General features: G+C 35.3%; 1 protein-coding gene across 1 annotated transcript in view; it reads right to left on the reverse strand.

Moving 5' to 3' along the window:
- Positions 1 to 25,054, reverse strand: part of LOC133516366 (C3 and PZP-like alpha-2-macroglobulin domain-containing protein 8) — a 286,831-nt gene that overhangs the window by 18,443 nt on the left and 243,334 nt on the right. The window contains exons 11-14 of the mRNA XM_061849275.1: positions 19,402 to 19,541; positions 15,495 to 15,686; positions 10,600 to 10,828; positions 4,963 to 5,113 (exon numbers count right to left, since the gene is read on the reverse strand). Of these exons, the coding sequence (XP_061705259.1) occupies positions 4,963 to 5,113; positions 10,600 to 10,828; positions 15,495 to 15,686; positions 19,402 to 19,541 (712 nt within the window). The remainder of the gene's footprint in view (positions 1 to 4,962; positions 5,114 to 10,599; positions 10,829 to 15,494; positions 15,687 to 19,401; positions 19,542 to 25,054) is intronic.

Consider the following 25,054-nt stretch of genomic DNA (forward strand, 5'->3'; position numbering starts at 1 on the left):
AAGTAATAACATAAGAGCATCCACCAACTTCCTACAACGATCGTTCGACTCGACGTCGGGATTGTTGACAAGGCAAACTGAAGCGCGCCAAGATGAAAGAACCGTGTCCCGATTTGGGCCATGGTGCGTCCATTAATGAATCGCATACTAACAGGTAGGGATTTACGAGTGCATTCACGGAAAAATTGTTTCATTGTTATTCGAAGTGGGCGTATGTTTATAGGCAACCGACAATGGTGACTTAATTGACATTTATATCTGTGAAGATTCTTCATCAGTACTGTCAAATCTTATAAATAGGTCTCCCGTGTGTGTTGATGGAGGTTTTATTTGTCTGTTAGATGCCTTGAATACCCTAAATACCAGTTCCTAAAATGAGAACCAGTCAAAGCGTATTTTCTTATAGCTTTCTTGACATTGTAGAAAAACAATATATGGATGACAGTTGCATCTTCGGATTGATCCCGTACCAGGGGCTGGCACGAACCCCTGGGTACTTCCGTCGCTCACATGTCTGCCCCCGCCAAGATGGACCCAGACTCCAGAGGCATCAGAACGCATTAAATCACTAAATCTCCTCGCAATGTCATATTTCCAGAGACTTGGCGGGTCAAAGTTTAAACTTTGACCGCTACCACTGTCACCACGAGGAGGTGCTCTGGTTGCAAGGAGAACTACAGTGCCCTGTAATAGTTCACAGACAAATAATAGACGATATTTTTACAAATGAAATGGGTTTCTGCCACCCTAATATAACGCAGATGAATTTTTGCTAACAATGTATGCCCACCAAATACGCTCATAAGGACGATATATTCTATCGATATAGGCTATGCACTATCTAATGATATATAAGTTACTTCGGGACTCGTCATGGCCCAGGACCCATACTATCCGGGACACGGTTCTTTTCCACCAGCAATATTTTATCGCAGAATTGTGTTCCACTAGTACACGAAATGCGGTTCCTATAAGGTCGACAGTCACTTGGAGTACGATTCCGGAAATATTGCGGAAATGTTTGATCAAAGTATTTTTATGACAGTAATAATCAAGTTAGAGTATACTCATAGTTCCCTTGGCGCTACCTAATATTTTTCATTATGGTGTCGAAACAATATGACTTCATTCTTATGATCTGGAGGCACAGAAATGCCCACGCCAAGACGAACAAAAAAGGCGAGGCACTACCTACGTCCTTGGCTTTTGCTGAGATCTGATAACTTTTTAACAGTCTTGGCCACCAAATTGGACATGAAATGTTTTTGGTGGGATTAAAGATTAATAAGAGTAAATTGTAATAGAAAATCTTGGATATAGTGGTGCCACTTTTACATATACCCATATTATACAGTGTGTTTTTTTGATATAACCGCAAACTTAAACTAGACGTAGGTTTTAGTCCTATACAACAATTCTGAATGTTTTTTTTTTTAATTTAGAGTTAACCACCAGAGCATAATTTTGAAAAAAATTCGAATGGCAATGTATTTTGTACATCATGGTCACTTGTAACAGTTGTGACGTCGCGTCATTAAGTGCGACGTTGTGAGTTAAAACAATGTAGTGATACATTGCTTGCTGGATTATTTTATACGGAAAAATAAAAATCGACAATTTTTTTATAAAACCCATGTAAGTCTAAACTAAAATTACAGTCTAGACTAACTAACATTTGATCATGTGGTCGTATTAAAAATACACGTTGTATATGAGTCGTCATTTTGATTATGTCACATTACATCTTTTTTTTCTTCTCTTTATTAAAGGCATTTTTCAAGTAAATGTCGATCCATAAAACGGACTTAATTAACAATGTTAAAAAAATTTAAACAACCAAATATAGTTTAAGCATATCACACATTTTTTTCCTTCAGGTTACATTACACCTTTGTTGGACGTGGACGTTGACATCAAGTAGGAGCCCCGTGAATTATCAGACGTTTATTTGTGTATTTGAAACTGCCGAATCAATATGGAACCAAAATATTATGATCAGGTGTATCATATCAACTGTGCTAGAAGCTACTATGATTCTGAGTCACTGTATCAGATATTGTTTCCAAGATTTAAATTCTAACAGTCCCTCAAAGACTTGTTAAGTTGATTCGGAAATTGCTCTAACAAATCTAAGACTCTTACGCCCTGGGGACGATCAAGCTTGTTACGCCAAGAGCCACCAACTTTGCCGAGATTTTAATTTCACAATTATGTCTGGGACGCATTTCAAGAATTCGTCTTGGCAAGTTCATTAAAATATTTTGCTTCGCAAATTACCTTCTTGGTTTAACATTTCGAATATTTTATAACAGTGGCCTCATTTATTAAAACTACAATACTTTTTGAGGTCAAATTTCTAAGTTTAATACGGATATTATTGTAGTCATTTCCTAAATTATCTATTTAAGACTTAATTCATTACAACACCTTTAGGAACCATCCTACTTGTATACCTTAAATAAATTAGATACTCGTAATTCCGTTTTGGAGACGTTAAAAGCATAATTGAAGGTCATGATTATATACTTTATATGTACCTACTTACATATTTTTAACGACAAAATGGCTTAAATTGTCTCTTTCCGAACTTATAGCTACCTACTTTATAATGATTTAATACTGACCACACCTGTGTTTGATAAGAAAGAAAACAACAGGTCTAATAAATTAAATCCGTGAATTGTCTTCATTTGTGGCCTGCCATAGGCCTTAACTGCTGCGGCAAACGTACTAAGTATCTAAATTGGGAAAAGCGGCATCTGTTTAGAGCTAACAATAAGGCATGCGAAATAATAATTTAATAAACAAATAAACAATGTTAAACTTAAATATTTATAAACTCTAAAGTCTATTGTATATGTAACTATTAACAAAATGTACCGTTAAATACGCCAACTTTGCCACCAGGGGGAACATTGCCCAAAACACAATTTCTAAGGAAATCTACTAATATCTAAAAAAGTTACAAAATTATGGCAACATTGATGACATTGGTAGAAAGTAAACTATACCTGTGGCAACACAGAATAGCGCGTGCACTCCTGACTTCATTCAGTAACCAGTCGGGACTTGTCGAGTACGGAGTGTATTTTTGCGGGCCAATTACTGAGAAATTTTGGAAGGGAATTGTACATCATGGCGAATACACAGGTATGTTGAATCGATTGTATGTAATGTAAAACCATGAGCTGAGTATTTTGATGCTAGGTTCGTTACTGTAACTAGTATATTACAAAAGTTATGCTGATTGGCAAAATTACCCAGTAATGTACCGTCGTATGAGTGTCAACATTGCCCGCAGTAAAAAAATGCTTAGGGTTGACACTTTTTTTTACAAACTTTTTTTTTTATTAATGTGCAAATCTTGCAATATTTGTATGTACGTACATATGTTCGGATCAAATCTTGCAAGCCATTTTTCGACCACTTTTTGGTATCCGATTGAGCTGAGATTATAGCATACTACTTCTACTTCTACTACCAGTGACAATACAATCTGGTAGTGACATTCTGGTTCAACCGGGATCGTCTCCACACGAGGAATTCTTTTTTTTTTCTAATATATAATGGAGTCGAAAACTATAGTTTCATTTTTGATTACTGGCCGTTTTTCAGAAAAAAAAATTGAATAACTATTTTGACATACCACACGTTTGAACGCATTTATAGCTTAGATGCCTTAGTCTTCCGTAAAAAAGTGAAAAACGTAGAGTTGACAGCTGCCAGTTGGCAAATATTGCTTCCTCATTGGTTACAACTACGACTTTGTTTGTACGCGGTTCAGCTGTGTGTGTGACATTTGGCAACTGGCAGCTGTCAACTCGACATTTTTACTTTTTTACGACAGACTAAGGCATCTAAGCTATAAATGCGTTCAAACGTGTGTTATGTCAAAATAAATATTCAAAAAAATATTTTTACAAAACCACAAGTAATTAAAAAAGTAGCTAGAGTTCTGAACTCCATTATGTGTCTATTAAAAAAAATATATAGTAATGGCCACTTCAGAAAACTTAAGGTAACCAATTGAAATTTGGTTGGTACATATATAGATCTCAGTTGACAATACAAGTACAGTCAACAAAAAGCACAGTCAGCGAAAAAAAGCTATTAGATTCTGCTATTAGATTTTTATATAACGTTATTGAAATAAACAACTTTGCGCCTTATTAATATTTTTTGTTTCTTACCTACCCTACCAACTTTGTGCAAATTAATGTTCAGTTTTTATTATCTTCTCAATTTTGACAACCCTAGCACTTTTAAATCGCTACACGCCGTTTGTATGAAGAAGAAAAAATGTACAGGCTAACATTGCCCACTCATTTTAATAGGAAAGTATTTCGAGCATGTATTATTATGTCGAGTAAATTTTTGAACCGATCGCCTTCATTGCCAAAATACTTTCATTGGTTTTTATGGCAACCAAATAAGGTCTATAGTTGCGCTAAAAATCACGGTGGGCAATGTTGGCTAAAAGTCCAGATAACTTTACCCGACCTCAAAATCGGTCATATGATGGAGAAAACGATGACTAAAGTTAAATTTGCAGTTAAATTTAAATGCGCATGATCTCGGTGTTACCACAGATACATAAATATTTCCGAGGTTTCATACAAAAAACTAGAATTTTTTTAGTTTTTCCCAAAAAAGTGGGCAAAGTTGGCGTATTTAACGGTAAACAAAAAACCACGTTTGTTGGATTCGCTCACTCTGATAAGTGTAAGGCTTTGATAATATATAAAATACTATAACAGATGACTTATAATCTGTTATAAACATATAGTAGTAGTAGTAGTTATGGAGACGACACCTGTCACCGTACCCTTTGTAATTGAAAAATACTACACAAAATATTGTTAATATTGTAGTACCTAATTTAACAGCTTAAAGAAATGGCGTTTTAAGTTGATATACTTATTGCTGTATTTGTGTAGTACATTCTCTATGTCTCAAACATACCTGTTATATTTTTCCTGCCCGGAGTATTGACGGCAACCCTGACCACCAGCTGGGTTCCTCCACGCGGTCCCAGCCTCAGACGTTCGGTGACATACAGAGCTCCGGTGCTTGCGAATGCTGCCCCAGCGCTTAGAGCCAGGAGGGCCGTGACCTGGAAAGACAGTTTAATTATCTTACATAGCCACGATAAAATTTGATGATCGAAAATAAGAGAATGCTGAAAGCATAATTATGTAGTCTTTAGAATAACTCGAAATTCAGAAATCGAGTACAACTGTCGCGGACTAGCTTGAAACAATAACCTTCAGACGTCAATATGTTCGATGTCGTTTCGTAATCGCCACTATTTGATATTTAACAAATTTTACACATATCAGTGAAAGAATAGGGATCAAAGTCAAATGGCATTCTAAAAGTTTTAATAATGTGTCGAAAGATAGCAGTAAATTTACATGGCTTCAAAGTTTTCTTTGACAATACACTCTTCGATATTAGTGATTCACTACCAACAGTACACCTTTTAAAACTACAACCAACGCGCAAATATTGACGCCACAATACCGGAAGGTCCATTTCTTCATATTGACTCGCTCACACAGCATATCACTTTGTTTGTAACTCAATCGCAGTAGCTTTTATTGTATGATCAAACATCAATGCCTGTATATTTGTACAATGGCGTATATAGATATGGTTAGCGGCAGTTAGGGAGTCATCCCATACGTATTATGTCAATAATACTCGGCCGCGTTAATTGTGTTACCAAACTTTAAGGAATAGGTACATCAAGTAAGAAAAAAGAATGTACTTAGGTATAAGATAAGATAAGAAGAATTTATTAGCACATAAATCATTATACACAAATTAATATTTATTATTTAGGAACAAAAAATTGTATACTCGCATTGTCTTTTTTACCCGACTGCCAAAGGGAGGAGGGTAATGTTTTTCGAATGTATGTATGTATGTATGTTTCTTTGTGGCCTCCTGTAGCTTAAACGGCTCGATGGATATTGATGTATGAGGTATCGTTAGATTCGTCGTGATCACGGGAGTGTCATAGGATGTTTTTTTGGGGGTAACTAAAAATATATAAATTAAAAAAAAAATATTATAAAAAAAAAACCAAACACCCGACTGTACCTACACTAAAAAAGAGGAAAACAAGCCCCACAACAATATTGTTGTTGATGGTAAGTATCGCAGGCCGGGACCAACAACCATAATGACTATATACTCTTCCATTTCTTAATCTAATCTTTCTTTTAATAAACGATTTTTTTTTTTTTTTTGATTCAAATTTCATTGGAAGTATTTTGTACTAGTGTCAGGACTTTGAATCCCAATAGGTTAATATTAGAAATTAGTGAGCATTTTGATTACAGTTATACAATACAATGATAAATAACTGACATTTTTAGAGCCTTAAAATTGAGGTTAAAATGTTTGTAAGTGCTCAAGAAACCATGAAAGGATGGCAGATCTAAGTTTAAAACTGGGTTCATCTTTTGATTAGGCTTGATTAGATCTATAATCAAGCAGTATTTCTTGAAATGGTATAACATTATTAAGAATAGTTCTATAGAAAACCAAATACTATTTTTAGGAAAACAGAAACAGATTGAAACACAGAAACAAACTCTTTCGAAATATAACACCTATACTCTCCTTTTAATATGAATAAATAAAAATGAACACCTACCTATTTAATTCGCAAAAATATATACTTGCACTGACCTCAACCCTAACTAGACTTTTCAATCCACATACCCTGAAATACATTCAAGATCACACTTGTACTGAGTGTTTTGCTGGGATGACGCCTTCATTGGCCTTTGCAGATAAAAACCCTGGTTCGGGTTTGGGCGCACCAGGCCGCACCCTCTATAACAATTTGACCTATCGTCTATTTCCATAAAGTAGTAAGATATATGGACATAAATTTCAGCGAAGGTAAAGGAAGCGCCACAGGGGGGCAGCTTGTTCGTACCTTTATTCCTGAGCTCCGTTACTTTATGTTGCAATATGCGAAAGCTAAAATTTCGGTTAGTATTTGTTTTGTTTTTATATATAATGCAACTTTTTCAAGCCAAATTCTAAGCCTATCGCATCTCTTACCTACGTAATATATATAATTCCTAGGCTCTTTAATTAAAATAAGTTTTTGCTTTAATGTCCTTTTTTGAAATATATTTTAGTTCTTTGTTTTATTTTTTAGTCCAACCTTGAAAAGGGATTCAGTACTTAGATTTGACATCTCATCTCATTAATTAGGCTTCAGCATCAGAACATTGCTTAACATACTACATATAATCATTATTTCATTCTTCTCGTTCATCTTATTTAGGAAGGATCGAGACCAGAGGGATGTTAGTCTAATTAAAAATAACTTTTGATTACAATAAAGAAAAAGACCTGTGGCAAATATAATATACTCAGACACATCCACTTTGACAGTAGAATAGAAAGGAGCGAAATTCAAATTTTCTATGAAAAGTCAACTATTTACGCCTACATTTTTAAAATTTGCCGCCTTTTTCTACTGACAAACAAGTTCCGAATAATTACATTTTTTCATTCTGAAATGTAATCTTTAGCTATTGTTAGCTTGTCCAATATCTAGGCCAGTAGAGGAGGGAGTTGTGGAAGTACCTGATACGATGCCTCTTGCTTTATTTGTAGTTGGTTGGCTGTCCTTATTTTGATGGACAAATTTATAGTAAACGTTACTATTTTATGCAATTTATTGCACAATACGTAATCTCATTATTCTATATTTCTATTTACATAATTATATCGTGATAAATTGTGGCATTATTTTACCTTAGTACAAAAAAATAAAAAGATAAAAGGTTCAAACAACACAGCCGCTACAACAGAACAACACACACAACAACACAGAACAACACAGGCTACAAAGCCGTCTTTGGTCGTCTAATACGAGAGGTATTGAAATTTAATTAAAATCACTTGAACCTTTTATCTTTTAATTTTTTGAAATTAGACCGTTAGTTTGTTTAATGTAAAAATGGACGTCTGTTTGAAAATAAAATACTTATGTCAGTCTACCCATAAAATACTTATGTCAGTCTATCCATTTTAACCAAGTATTTAAAGCCTTTTATGAAACAACCATGGTTTGGACATTGGAAATTGCTGCTAAGATCTCCCTCTTCTCTCTCTCCCTCTCTCTGAGAACAACAGTCGAAAGAGGGAGATCTTAGCGGCAATTTCCAATGTCCAAACCATGGTTGTTTCATAAAAGGCTTTTAATACTTGGTTAAAATAGATAGACTGACATAAGTATTTTATGGGTAGACTGACATACGTATTTTATTTTCAAACAGACGTCCATTTTTACATTCAACAAACTAACGGTCTATTTTCAAAAATCGGGAATTTTTAATGTTAGGAGTTCAAATATAAATTTTCATGGGGATATTAACTTTTGTTTACAGCATATATATATCCTCCTTTACTGGTTAGCAAAGAGAATTGTTTGTAATAGAGAGGTAAAGTCTAAGAAAAAACGTCACTCTTAGTTTGTCACACAAAACAGATGGCGATTAACTGCGTCATATGTTTTGCAGTCACTGAATTGTCAAACGTCAACTTTTGACAGTCAGAGTTACCGCAAAATGTATGGAGCTGTACAGCGCCATCTTGTTTACTTGTCAAATTCGAAGTACGAAATCTAGTTTAAATAGTAGGAAAATAATATCATGGGAGCCTGAGGTCCGCTTGGCAACTAATCCCAAGAATTTGCTAAAACACTAGTTTTTACGAAAGTGACCAAACCAAAGGGGAAACTATAGGCTTTATGGGATTAGTCCGGTTTACTCACGATGTATTCCTGCACCAAAAAGCGACTGGTGAATATCAAATGATAGAGTGTACATAAGTTCTGAAGAGCTCATTGGTACAAGTCGGGGCTTGAACCCGCGACCTCCTGGTTGAAAGTCTCAATGCTAGGCTACCAGCAGCGTCTCTAGGTACACACTGTATACACTTTATTTTATTTCTAACTGTTCAATACAGCTGTCATGTTTGTTGAAGGCTTTACCCGCGTGGGCCACACGCGATCCTGATTTGTTTGCATTTGGCGTCTCTCATCGAATCTAGATTAGGGATTCCGGCGAATCCCGGGATATTGGAGCCCGGTAAACGGGAACGATTAGGCAATCCATACCCGATTTACGTTAGAGCTCGCGTTTACGCTGACGGCCTATAAATAGGAGTAACAGTTTGAAATTTAGTTCAATTGTGCTACATTTATTTTAGTTTACATTTAAAAGTGGTTAAATAATTACCATACACTCCTAGCTTTGTTGTTTACATTAAGTTCAAAATAATTAAATAAATAAAATGATTAAATAATTAATAAAATAAATTTAATATTAATGAAATAAGTAATAATGTAACTACACCTAACTCTCCATGTACCGTCCAATGTGCAAGTGCTTTACCTACAATGTACATACACTCTGTTTCATTTCAACGCAATGTTTCGTTAAATTTTCGAACATATGAAAATTAACCCGATTAAAGCCTGACAAGATCCTATTTGGCCCTAAAATAGTTGACATATGGCAATTATGTGCGTACGTCATGTATAGTCAAATAAAATGTCACTATTGGTCATGTTGACGACCAATTTCCAAAAATCCTCCGTTGAATTATGTAAATATTTTATTGTATTCAAATAATTTTTTCTTGCATCTTTAGGACCCTTTATTGGCATTTTTGTGGTAAAATCGAAAATATTTTTTTTCTTATTTACATCGGCGCCATTAGATGACTTTCAACGTCTGTTGTCAAAGAGTACTACTCCTTGCCAGTAAAATACACGAGTACCTACCACTGGAAATCCGCAACATGGCGAAGGCAAAAAGAAACTTGTTATGTTATTTATGACCTTTGTAAATAATGCGAAAGTATTTCCTTTTCAACTTAAGTATACTTAAGTATCGTGGGTGACAGAAGAATGTATTCTTAATATTTTCAATGTATCTAACTAATTATGCACTATGCAAATAAATTATGTCCCTACTGGCACTCCAATCCGGTTTCCTAAGGTGAAAAGGAAATACTTTCGCATTATTTACAAAGGTCATAAATAACATAATTAATTCGTGAGTCTGTCCGATTACAAGTTAAACAAATAAGAGTGATAATATTTATGAAGGGGTCCGTCCTAACCAAACATAATTTAGTCTCCTGTGTTATTGGACCGCGAATTTCTCGCAAACATAGGTGGGTGGGCCTGTTTGTTTATTCTAACAATTCATCCCATAATACCGTGTTCTAGTAGAATTTTGATGCATATTTTTACGTAGAAAAATTATTTTTGCTGTGCGCAGATGGTATCATTTGTTATTTACGAAGCTTTCTCGGCGTTGTTATCCTTCCTTCTAGATGGGTTCTTCTGCCTCAGTATGAGTTTTTCTTAGATTTTTTTTGTGGCAGCCGACACGCGATTTAATAAAGTAAAATTAGCTTGCCCGCATTTTGTGAAGTTTGTACAAAAGATTTCAGACGCAATCTTATTCTACTTTATATTTGTTACCAAAGGAGCGCACATCCAGTTTTTATTTACCTATTTATATATCCTTTCAAAAATATATGAAAATTACTTACGTCCATACAGTTGTTGATATTGTTAGTAATCTTGACATCGATTTCCACCGTCTCCCCAACCTTGAGAGCCGGCGGCAGCGCAAAGTCCAGCTGAATCGGCCGGAACACATTGATGGTGCGCGGCGCGGAGAAGCGCAAGCCTCGGTTGGACAAAGACAGGGCCCAAAGTGACCAGCGACCGGCTTCTGATGGAGCCGTTATTGTGACTCCGTCCGTTGAAAGTTGGCTCCTGAAATTGTGGGTAACTTTAGTCTAAATTATTTAAGCAGGTAAGAAACCAATAGAGGATTTACATTTCTCAAAGTATTTACAATGACTTAAATAATAAACAGGTTGAGACTACTGCATAGCCTGAAATCATAGGACGTTATAGAATAACAAAGCGGCCAAGTGCGAGTCGGACTCGCCCATGAAGGGTTCCGTACCATTAATGACGTATTAAAAAAAACTACTTACTAGATCTCGTTCAAACCAATTTTCGGTGGAAGTTTGCATGGTAATGTACATCATATATATTTTTTAGTTTTATCATTCTCTTATTTTAGAAGTTACAGGGACGGGGGTAAGACACATTTTACCACTTTGGAAGTGTCTCTCGCGCAAAATATTCAGTTAAAAAAAAAATGATATTAGAAACCTCAATATCTCAATTTTTGAAGACCTATCTATAGATAGCCCACACATATGGGTTTGATGAAAAAAAATTGAGTTTCAGTTCTAAGTATGGGGGGGAACCCCCAAAATTTATTGTTTTCTATTTTTGTGTTAAAATTTTTATCCGGTTCACAGAATACATCTACTTACCAAGTTTCAACACTATAGTTCTTATAGTTTCGGAAAAAAGTGACTGTGACATAAACGGACAGACAGACGGACATGACGAATCCATAAGGGTTCCGTTTTATGCCATTTGGCTACGGAATCCTAAAAATCGCACGGAATTTCCATAAGATAACATTTCCATGCATTTCATTAGATCTTAAAAGTCGTTCATATATTATGTTGAAAATGAATGAGTAAGCAATTGTTTGTCCAACATCGTTTTTGGTGTCGTATTCTGATTGAGTGCACAAGTGCGTATCAAAGTATTATAATTGATATCATACAACCAAATACCTAATCATATTATGTAAGTACCTATTAATATTCACAGATCACAATTTCCAAACCAAAAACCAAAAGTAATCTACGAACTGTTTAAAAAAAATGAAGATGTTATCCCATTAAGAATTAGGATTATCGACAGTTGATGCAACGGTGTTTTAATTTGGTAAAGCCTTAAACACATTGACTTAGGTAAATGTACCACTTTAACCTTACATGAACAATACTAATATTCGACACAATCAGGCGGCGCTGTCCGATTTCCAGCGGTAACAATTAATAATGCCCGTGAAATACATATATCCCTTAACTGCAGTGGACAATATTACATTCCAAATTACAGCCAAAGCAAGCTCGCATAGTTCTTGTAAATGCAACGTTGTTTCCATAGCGCTAAAGTTGAAATGTATAGTGTAGTTGGTCGTTTTATTATAAGTACTATTATTTTATTTTATTGCATCGGATTAGTTCAAACGATATAACCTGTTAACTAGCTGTAATAATTGTACCTATTACGTACTTACCTACTTTTACATGCGTTTTGAATCTTGGAAAAATACATTTTGTTTGTTGAACTACTATTTACATTTTAAACGCAGTCTTGGCAAAAGAGCGCACTTTTTTGCTGAGTCTGTAAGTTAAATGCACCACTTGCTTAGGAATTTTCAAGAAGGGTCATGCCTGTAGCAGCTAAATAAAAACTCCATAGTAACCTATTTCTTCCAAGCACAAAGCAAAATACGTCTAAATTTAATTAGATCCTCCGCGTGACGAAGATGTGGGAGGTCTCGAGATAATTTCACTGAGCACACATATCGTATAGACGAGCGCCGAAACATAAACAAGAAACTGAGAACATACAAAGGATTTTCAAGCAATTTGATCGACTTGGAAAATGAAAAAAGGCCCCCTAATATTTAATAAATTTAAATTTAAAAAATGTTAAATTTTATAGTTCAGTTAAATTGATGAGCAGGTAGGTAGGTTTTATAATTTTACAATACATAATTTCGACCGCAACTTTTTAATTTTGTGTGTTATATTTAAGTTCTTCTTATGAGAATATTGTACGAATTCTTATATAAATTCTTAAGAAATCTTTAAACCGAATCTAGTTTTATTAAAAAAGTGGGAAATACTAATTAAATCCGCCGACTAATACGGGAGGCTATATAATGAACCGGTTTCTATTCGCCAACTCGTAGTGTTGTAACTTCCTTGCAAATTCTTTAAACTCTTTATTTATTCGTTTTGTGAAGTTCAGATGGCAACTGCAGCTATATCAGCTTTAGCAGCACTATGGAAACATGTGAAGGTGAGAGTTCCTAAGCTTTACAATTCACAATCTTTTCAACTTCCCATTCAGCCACTTTCCAAATTAATATGTCCCTTCGCTCAAGCACCAAAATAAAGACAACCAGGCAGTCATAAAAGAAAGGCACCCAGTCCTTCATCTCTTAGTTAACAAATCTGCTATAAGTAAAATACCACGGTTAGTTTTTTTTGCACCATATAGACAATATAGACAATTTTTCAGCCCTTTCGTTGGAGAGAATGACGTTTGTATATACATACTCGTAAAGGTAGATTTGTCTGGATATTTTGCAGTTCAAATAACACAAATAAATAGAAATAACGAAAACAATATCCTACAAATACTGCATTATGAGAACAACAAAAGACCATTTATCACATAATTTGAAACCTGTCCGCGCCCTCGTACAAAGTAGGTAATGACATTTTTCACATCCTTTCACAGCGATATTTTTCATTCGCTGTCCCAAATTTCAACAAAAGACCTTAATCGAGTTGAAGCATATAGCACAAAGCTAAAATATGAGTATAAGATCGCTTTGTCTCTGTCGCCAGGAATGGACGGTATCCTAAAGTAGTTTGTCATCCCGTCCGGTTGTAAATTATAGGTACTATGATAATATACTCGTATGCGTAAACCAGTTATTACACCAATATTACCATTCATTATTATTATCATGTCAGATTAGTAAAACAAAGTATATTCACAAAATAAAGTTATACATACCTAGATTACAATAATGATAACATTAATACCTAGTCCTTACTGAAAATAAACATCGAGGAGTAAGCTGTGTCTTATTTCGTGACACCAAACTGAATAAGGACCATTTAGAGCAACTCTATTGTGCTATTATTTTTAGTTAGTTAGTTATTGCTTCTGGGCATTTTCCGCAAATCGCCAACCATTGTGCCTATTTTGTATGAAATCGAGGTAGGGCTACTCTAACCACCCCAGCTCCTCCACGAAGCCTAACAAAGCTTTCAGGTTGCTAACTGCCTCCTTTAGATGTACGGACTCCCTAGGTATTTGATCCTGTATACTTCTACCTGTATGCAGTCTAGGAGAATGTGTTTTGTTGTTTCCTCTTCTTCCATGCGCGCTCTGCACATGGGGCTGTCTGTTTTACCCATATTGTGTAGGTGTTGTCTTTATTTTTAGGTAATAAGTTAATGTTATTGTGTAAATAAAGATATTTCTTCTTCTTCTTCTTTCTTATAGCAGATACATCACATTAGTTTAAAAATATTTTCCTTTTTTTTTTAACGCGCGACCTGTACTAGTCCACAATTCAATTATCTATTTATTGACTTTTCGCTATCTTACTCTTGACTTGAGCTATTGGAATGTGTTTGAAGGTTAATTTTGACTTGAAACAAAAAACAACAGTACTGACCACTAGGCAGGATACAAAACCAATAATGTTGGCCTATGATAACAATGGTCATTTTCGTTTTTCGATGAAAGTACGCACTTTTTAAAGCTAAGTCTTTCCCCGATGATGACAAAACAAACTGGATACCTATCCGAAAACCGCTTTTTCCCTTTAGAGTTATTTGATATTTCTACATTTCTACGATCACAATACATTTTGAGCACTCAAACATAACGTAGTGTAACCTAATCCTATTTCACGTTATCACTAGCAGTATGTCATTGCGTTTACGAGCACATAATTTATGTTTCACGACATATGAATCAGGGTATTCGGGATTTATGGGGTTTAGCTCACAGTTTGACTTCTGTAATTTACGTTTTTAATGTATTAAATCGGGAGGACCTTTTTGCTAAAAGTTATTTATTATATTTTCCTTTCATTGAAAGTATCTCATCCAAAATGACCAGAATTTCGTATTTACGTTTGGAAATCACAATAGATCAGTTTAGGTACATATGTTGAAACGTGTTAAATACAATAATGTTTTTTTTTTTAAAGACGATTTAAATGTCGTGGATAATTAATGCTTGAATTTAAAACCTAAAAAAGTTCAAGAGCTTACTTTCTAAGTTAATTTTATAATCTTCCCGTTGACGAATCCTTAAAGAGTTAGGGGCTTTTATAATTTTGGATAATTATGTTTTGCAGAAACTTTTCGAACTGCGTTGCCATGTCAGCGGGGGCTGCTATCAGATCCCGTGTTGTTAAGAAAAAGTGGTGTGGCGAAAAATTTCCTCTACTTACCTATCGCTTTGTCGAACTGCCGAAAGTTATGCAGAAAAGGTTTGAAAAATTCTCGTCAGACCACTGGTGGGAGTTGCTGGTGACTACCCTGACTATTACTGACCTCTTTACACAATATACCTTTACCCGTATACTGATTGTAATAATAGTATCAAAAGTGACATTTATTTAACAAGAAGCGTCACTTTTGATACTCTAAGGTAACACATAATAAATCCAGATCGAATTTATACCCTGTTATTATAATCAGAAGACACTTCCTTGTATACCGCATGTCAGGGCACGTTCACTTACGTGTAGTTGAAACACTTCCACATCCAGAGGCGGTCGTGCGTAGCCGGTGGCACCAGGTGGGCGGGCGGGCGCGGCGTCGGCGCGGTCCTCTGCCGGTACAGCACGCCGCCGCCGCACGCGCCGCCGCCCACGAATAGCGACACGCCCGCCGACACGAACTCGGGTCCCGGCTGCTCGTCGTGTTCAGGTAATCTGTTGAAAACATCAGGGCTGAAAATAATCACCAATAGGTGCCTGGCCTGTGTCAGCTCTTTCCCAGTGTTGGTAATTTCGTTACCATGGAATCCTGTCTACTAGACAATTTTGTGCTAGATTTAAATATAATATCTAATTAAACCAGGTAAAACGTAGTCAGTTGAGAAAAAAAAAGCACCTAACAGATATGAAGTGACTATGGTGGCAATACTATTATTGCTGCAGGTTATTTAACTAACTAGGACCTAGTTGGTCAATTAATCAACGTGTGAAAACATTTCATTACCTAGCTACTAGGTATCGGAATGATTCAATCAGGACCTAGTTTGAACTTATTGTTATTGGTCATGTACGTCATATTCCTACATATAATAGATTAGATGATTTATTTCATGAAAGACAATTACATAATAAATTTGCATTGATGTCAAAAATAAAAGAATTTCTATCATGATCGTCAAAATAAAATAAAAATGAAAATAATAACAATATTAATGAAATAAAATTATAGCTCCAATAATACCAATCTAAGAAGAATTTTGAATATTTTTAGATTTATACAAATCTGAACCTGCAAACCTATGGCTCCGCTCCCTAACTCTGGCTCTGAGGAGATGGTACGATATGTCTTAGGAGCTATTGATAATATCGGAAATCGAAGTTAGCCCTATTTCCTACGATTTCGCTCAACATAACAACCTTGCCTATCAAATCACTAATCAGGAAGGAACCTTGGGCACTAGCAGGTTTATTAAGAAAGTGACCTGAGAAAATGAGAATGATCTATATAAGGTGCGTATTTAAGATAACGTAGACTATAATACAATTACATTGTTGTGTAATACAATTACACAACATATCAATAACTTAAATTTGTCCAAATTATCGTATGCCGAAAAAAATTTGTGAGTCCTTTTTAGTGACAAGGAAATAAAAACGTCTCGAAAACAACAACTTGGAAACATGGCGCAAGAACCAACTATGCATACGTGTCCTACATACAGACGTGGGATGTGAGCCAATATTTCCAGCGAATTTCCTTCGACAAGCCTACTGGAAGATGAATCGAGTGACATGCCCCAAACAAGACGCGCTTTGAAACAGTGCCAGTGTAAACATTTGGAATAACTTCACATTGACACTCATCGTGTTTCATATTAGTAAGTATTCTCAAAATATATAAAATAGTCGCGTTATATAACCATTGAAAGTAGGACTTAGAAATTAGAAAAATACATATTTTTTTCAATTCTCTACAGCTCCACAAGCCTATTGAGCTTACTGTGGGACTTAGTCAATTTGTGTAATAAGGAGTGGTTCAGAAATAATAGCAGCACATTATGTGGATTTTTCATTTTATTTAGTGATAATTTTTAGGTAGCGCATTTTTGTAGTAATCCGTATTCTTTAAAATTAAATACAATCGTATTTAAAATAAAAGGGCGAATTGAAGCGTTCGCCTTTTATATGACATGCTTCCTAAGACTTTTATAACAGCGTCTTCTGAGAGAATTTATGAGGTGTTTCTCATAAACATAGTTTTTTCTTTAAGTTTGATAAGCTAATTAATACATTATTAAATTATCTTATGTTCGATATTGCACTTTTTTATTTGACTTCACTTTGAGGTAGTTACATGGAATTTCCATTTTTATGTATTTGCGATTTTCACAGAAATTTGTCTCCCATAGAAAAACCTCTGTCAGAGGTTAGATTGGAGAGACTTGACTTCCTGACTACCGAAGAAGAACTCCAGTTTATTGGTATAATTTACACGTAAGATGATATTCCTAAAAGCATACAACTAGTTGTGAAAATTGAAAAGGTGGGGTATTGTGGAAAACGGCAGGTGAAGATTGTCAAATTATGTTGTACAAAAAATTATGAAGTACATTGCAATAAAAATGAAAAAACTCCAACAATCTGATATTTCTCAATATGATTTTATTGTTATTATATAGTGTTTATCTACAGATTACTGAAAAAAATTAACTGCTTCATAATTATAAATAAATAAATAAAAATATACTAGATAATTCACTGCCACTTTTTTACTGAGCCACCCTTAATATCCTATGATATTTATTTATTTAGTGAATAAGACAATGTCGATTGGTTAAACATGAAAATGTTAAACGCTGCTCTTGTCAACTCTAACGATCTTCCGTATGTTTCCAGGAAGATGAATCGTGTGACAGATACGCGACTCAGCTCGTTTGAGACGCATAAATGAGATGATGTATTTCACTTTGAATGACGCTAAGTATTGTCGTTACGTTTGATTGAAATGTTTCAACCTTTAATGTTACGCTACTAATGAGCGCTTAGATCTGGTTTTCAGTAAGCGTTTAGTCTCATTTAGTATGGGATTTTGAGTTTTCAAAACGTTCCGCTTGGCGCGCTGTGTCTAAATCCCATACTAAATAAGATTTAATGCAAACGCGTACGTCGCGTTTAGAATTTGAATACATTTACACTAGGGGCTCTTATCAATCATGATTACTAGATTTTTCTCGTCTAACTAATGGAGTGTCTTTTAGCGTTACCAAAGTACTAGATTAAATTATTCGCTAATTGACTAGGTACGCAAGTAGAATTAACGTACTGGTAGTGGAAATGTTTAATTTTATAAATAATAGTGTATTTTTTCCGAAATATACAATTTGAATATAGTACTTTAATATCAAATTATGGAAAAAATTTATTAAGAGTCCGCAGCAAGCTCGGCCCAATTTCACCTTCATATACAAACGGAGTTTCGCTCTCATTTTAAAACTACGTGTTGGTGTGGTGTTGGATAGTAATGAGACTTTGCACGTCCAATGACATGATGTAGGATGCCTGTAATTAGTTTACCTATATAGCTCCTAAATAGAGCAAAAACAAGTTTTGCATGAAAAACTTAAATTCGCTGTGTTTTTTAACTGTGGTATCTAAAGCTACGTAAACTAATACGTAGTAGTAAGTACAAAGTTTCAGAGTAATCTGGCTAGTCGTTTTCAAATAGGAGCGTAACTACGTTTGTATGGAGAACCGCGCTTGCTGCTGAGTAGAAGCAAACAATATTTACAATTATACAATTATTTCGATAATTTGGCACTATGAAAAAAAGATACCCACCATCTTCAAGGAGTAAATATACAGTCATAAAGCAAAAATAAGGTCCATTGTCAGTATACTACCTACAGATAGTCAATACCAAAACAACAACGGCAAACGACTTTCCGAAGCAATTCTTCCCATTTATCACGGGGTTTCTTTCATGGTGGATAAAAAGTGACACAAACAAGGTCATTTTTCGTCTCGAGAGGTTGGTATAAAAAGAAACTATCATATCATTGACGTGAAATCTTCGAGCTCAAGATTAATGACGCGAAATCATGACAAGAATTATGAAGGAGGGAGTTTATTGTGAATGAAAATTTATTAGTCACTAGAATTCGGGGGAATATCATTAACTTCATCTAACATCCTGCTCATAAAGCGCTTTCTGAATTATCTGTAGGAATTTTTGGAAATTGAACGCGCAGCTTATAGAACACGGATTTTACTTAATCTTTTGTCATTGCTTGTTGCCATAATAGTTTGCATACAAATTTCCAGTTAAGGCAATATTTTGAGATTCAGGCGATCAAGTAATAAAGTTTTTTTTTTCAACGTCAGGACGTTTAAATAACAAAAAGTTATGAGGAAGTATGTCATCAATACTCACGTTTGATGAGGATCAAATTTAGCGTCAGGCGGTGCACGAGCTCCAATGAGACACATGGTGGAGTCCGGCGGGGCCAGCACGCGCAGCTGCAGCGCTGCGCGCGGGTACCACCAGCGTCTCTCTTCCACGGCCACGGCGACCTTGGTAACACAGGGTTGAATGGTTAAAATTGTCCATTTGTTCTAGATATACTAAACATGTACATCAGCGTGCACATGGGCTTAAAAATCCAAAAGTTCTTAAAGATATGTACCCGAAGGTCAATGTCAACGATATATGTTGATACAGGAGGAGGATGATGATCTTTATGTCCAGTAAGAGGAGGAGTTTGCATCTAATGGATACTACAGGATCAATAGTAAAGAAGTTCCTAAAAAGTCTTATATGTTTGTTTGTTGTTTTTCAGTAAAAATTCACCTCTGTGAGAAATTATTACCTAGAGTAAATGGTTAGGTTAGTTAGACAATGACTACCTAAATTAATCAGGTTGGAACGCTTTGGACTTCCCAACCTAATAAAGTTAGATTATTATTCTTACTTTGATACTTAAACATTAATTAGATTAGATTTACTGAAAACAAACCTATACTTATGTTAACAATAGATACCCATGTAAATAGAATGCGCATAGAAATGCAAAACAAACATCTAAATTAAGTTAGGTACTTAATTTCTCTATATATAGGCATTATAAAAGGTTATTAACGAATATAAATGGGCACATTTGCAAGTAAACCAATCGTACAGATTTCGCCGGCGGAATTACAGGCGATCTTAATTGTGGCCTTTAGCGGACGATAAATTGCCTTTCATTAGTAGCTTGGGCGATTAAACCGGGTTACCTACTGCTATATTGGTACCTAGCTTATATGAACGGATGTGCATAGCGTAGATATGTATAGGTAAGTACAACCATATTCACTGGCAGGTAGTTATATTAAGCTGGGTCCACACTTGTATCATTTTCCGATCACGATCATGCGGCTTGTATCGAACTTGCGTTTCCTAAGTATGGACGCTCACTTTGGACATGCCGTATCAGCGTATCGTATCATAACGCCGTATCATTAAGTATGGACGCTCACTTTGGGCATACCGTATCACTAGCATCGTATAGTAACACCGTATCATTTTGCCTTTATTTTCTGCGATCGCTCGTCTGTACAAGGTGCCTAGCCAAGATGTCAATTATTTGCGCTACGACAACGAACCGCTATTTTTCTCTATATATCACCAATATGTAAGAGTAACAGAGAGACATAAAGCATTTTGTTGTGGTAGGGCAAACGACTGGCAACTTGGCTAGGCACTTGCGCTGCGTGCTGTTCAAAAATGTCGCCTGCTGAGATCGCTCGCTCTGTCAAGCCATTTCCGTCGGTAAAAAACGCGGCAAAGAAAAAAAATTAGGCGCGAAGGGTTATCGTCCCATAGTAAATTTGAATTTCCACCTTATTCTACTAACTTGTTTGGCAGACTATTATAACTAGAAGGTAAAAAAAACGATATCCATATCATATCACAATACAATATATACACAAAAGAAATTGTTGCTATGACAGCACTGCACTGATCTGATCGATGCTTAGATCGGTACACCTACAAACTTGCCAAGATCATGTCCGAATCCCCTTTGATGACCAGAGAAAACCGACTCGACATGGATCGCAACGTACCTATCACATACCCGATCATAACCGCATATCACGATACAGTGTCAAAACATGTCCATACTTACTAATCATGATACGCGTATCCGATTGAGAGTATGCGGGGTATTAAATAACCGCGTAGCAACATGGATTGCGTGCGACCAAATACGGCGCGTTGTATGATCGCGATCTTTTTGCGTCCACACCAACGAACATGATACGCGTCGGAGCTACGCGACGGAGATACGATACGACGAAATGATACAAGTGTGGATCCAGCTGTATACCTAGTTTAAAAGTAGGATCGCTATTATAGTAAAGGAGGCCTGCTAGGCATCTACACAGGTGCCTATTATTCTAATACTGTAAAATCGTACAAAAAGGAGAGCTATACCAAAGTACACAAAATAAGGATCTCATGTGGTCGCGAACTTCACAACTGATATCATAGTTATATTTGAACGATGTTATTTAGTTATCATGTGTTTCTCCCTCGCCAATACATGTATTGGCAAGTACGAGCGAAATAAGTAAATATTCTGATGTCAGTGTACGTTCGAATTGACCTGCTAGAGAAAATGTTGTACTAAATAGCAATACACTTCGATTAGCTTCGCAATATTGGGGCACTTTGCGAAGCAATAAGCTGCCAAGGCCACGTTTATTCCGTCCATTTAAAAGCTCAATAAAGCTAACAGCCGCGATGTACGCAGACGATTATAAAATTTGTCCCAGGAAATGGCATCATCAAGGAAGGGGGCAATTAGGACTAATTAAAATGGGGCAGTTACGGCCTTTCTACTTGGACATTTTATTAATATTTCCTAGTTATCAGTGTCTCGATGAGGTACTCTGATTAATAAAACACTTGAAGAGCCTTTGGAGGCTCCTTGCATAATAATTCTTAATTGCTGGTAGAAGATTTAATAACATTTTGAAAAGTATTTTTATTTTTTTATACTACGTCGGTGGCAAACAAGCATACGGCCTGCCTGATGGTAAGCAGTCTCCGTAGCCTATGTACACCTGCAACTCCAGAGGAGTTACATGCGCGTTGCCGACCCTAACCCCACCCCCCTCGTTATCATACGATATATTTCGAAGTTGAATTCTGTATATCATTTTAACACAATAAATCTACATCTATTAATTTAAAAGTCGCGATAAAATACGTTATTCTGTTTTTTTTTTTTTTTTTATAAAATCACAGTTGATTTTGATTGTCATTTATAAACAGAGACTAGAGTTATTGTGGCACTTTTAACTGTCTTATGGAGTGCGTATTTTCGACTTCCGATACACACATATCGATATAATGTAGAACACAAAATATTAAAACGGTTTAATAGTTAGTGGATATTTGACTGTAAAAACAGTAATTTAAGGAGAAAAAAAATACTACTATGACTGTAATAATAATAAATCCATTTATTTACGACCTACTTGGATCAATTAGTGTTAGTGAAAATTTTTTCTTAAGGCTAATGTTAGTATATGCATAATTATTTACTGCTACTTAATTATAAATAAATAAAAAAGCTAATTTTCTTTAAGAAAACCAACTGAAAGAAAAACCGCTTATCTCCTTATTCCTGCGCATATGGATCATGCTGCAGTTATTTATATACAGGCCATCAACCCTGTCCACAATCATGGTCAGGTTGCTATTGGAGCTGGCCCGTACTCTGCGCATCAGGAATGTGGCTCGTTTGCGCATCGTAGTGTAGAAGCAGTCTACCCGCACTTCCGCGAACATCCCTGAAGCGCTACAGAATCTGGCCATCCCCATCAGCACCCTGTACGCGTTGTTATATTGAACGCGCAGTACCGTTTGTATCATACATATAGTCTGCCCACAGGCTGCATGTGTAGAAACTAGTACAGTAGGCTCTGAAAAAACTGACAGATTTCATTAGAGCAGTGAGCAAACATACGGGCTATCATATTCGCTCTGACGGACAACGCTCTGCGCTCGCGCTCAATATCGGCATCATCTTTAAGGTCAGCGTTCATCAAATTTCCTAAATATTTAAATTGACTAGGGACTATGATGGAAAAAAATGACTACTTAATATTTCTGTTATAAACTAATATTTACTATCACTAAAACAGACTTTGAACGTGAAATTGAAAAAAAAAAAGACGTGTGGCACTCGGGGACTGCCGCGGTAAAGCTATTGCATAGCATTTTGTATCAACTTATGCAATTATAATTATTTATTTATTTTATTTATGCAGTATTTCTTTTTCTTTGATATTAATACCACCATAACCAACCACCAGTAAACCAGTATAACGATATGATCTCAGTTGATAGGGATCTCGAGGTTTCACTTCTGATGGTTTTTCGGAAAAGACAAGTACGCTTGACAAGAGATAATGTAAACACTGGTAATTCGTAGTTACTCCTGGTATTTATATATTCCAATCGTTCACCGAGCGCACGACTCAAGATAACCAATATAAAAGTGTGAACCTTGTTTATTCATAGTTACGATACGTATACGGATTCACTTATATTGGACAAGTTGTAAGTCATGGGAATAAGCGCCTTCAACGGCGGTCTTTATTAGGTAGCGTCAGGAAACAAATATTTATAAAAAATATACGAAATTAAAATAAATAGGCACTTTATTTATTTTATGGAAAACGATTTTTTTTCGCTAACACATTAAATAAAATATGTAAAACTGTATGTATTTTATATGTAAAACCGATAGTTTATCTATACAATTAAAAAAAATATGCGGAGAGGGCGGTATAAAAAGGAAAATTATAATGTATGGAGAAAAAAATTTTTCATCAAAAACGAAACCGAGCATCATTTTTAATTTTCACAATTCAATCGCTAGGCATTTCCACAGCTGCAGCTCGTTTTAAAATAGAAATAAGTGAAAGTTTTTTCTCTAAACATTATAGTTTTCATTTTTTTAACGTTAATACTGATTTTGAAGTTATATTTTTTTAAATCATTCCCTATCGAAGGCGAAATTAGCAATGTCCCACTTTTCTCGATTTGAGACGGCAGCGTGCCCTTACATTAGAATGTTCAATTTAAAGTATTCGTTCTGATTTTCATCGTTTTCATTTTCATCACCTTAGTTGCTCTACAAAGAGGACAAATTAATACAAATACTCAAACGGTAAATACGTAGTTAGGGAGTTTCGTTCTGTTTATCATCAGCAGTTCCACTACACTAATTGCCAGTTTTTGGATGAAAATGCTTAATTTGTAGACAAACAATACAAAAATCACTATATGTGTACCTATAAGATTTTAAGTGTTCCCTCAATTCTTCATGGATTCCATCATTAGAACTTTGAAACCGGGACGGGACCATCGGCTTTATAGGCAGGGTCACTGCCCACTAGGCCAGACCAGTCATCATACATTTTACTTGACAAATAGAGATGATTATTATTTATTTCTTTTGTTTATGATAAAAGGTTAAATTTGATTGATCTAATATCTGTTCTAAATATTTTTTACACAGTTTTCAACATACATAAATACATCTTAAAACTACACTATAACTCGCATATTAAAATTGTAATGTAAATGTTGTCCATAGTTTTCCTATTGTTGTACAAGTACTATTTAGTAATTTTTGATGGACTATTCCCGATATTTGGGTTTCAAGTTAATGCAAGATATTGTTTTAACAATACTATCAGAAAAACTGGATTTTTGGTTAACAACCGGTTATTCGTAAGTATATTAAAATAAAAACCGGTTACATTCTATAGTTTCAAGGAATAGGAGCACATGATTTAAAAAGTTGCATTATTTATAAAAAAAATTGCTGACTCGGGCATGCATGCACTGCATGAAGCGGGCATGCCTACTTGACACTCGGATAAACGTGTTTCTCACATGGGTAATGCATTATTTAGCTGTCGCGCTCACTCAATAACAAGGAAATTTTTAATTTTATTTAGAAAAAATATGTTTTCAAATGTTATAATAGTACTTACGAATGAAAAGTGATACCGTGAGCTTTGTT

Source organism: Cydia pomonella, chromosome 3 (assembly GCF_033807575.1).
Source record: "Cydia pomonella isolate Wapato2018A chromosome 3, ilCydPomo1, whole genome shotgun sequence".
NCBI lineage: Eukaryota > Metazoa > Arthropoda > Insecta > Lepidoptera > Tortricidae > Cydia > Cydia pomonella.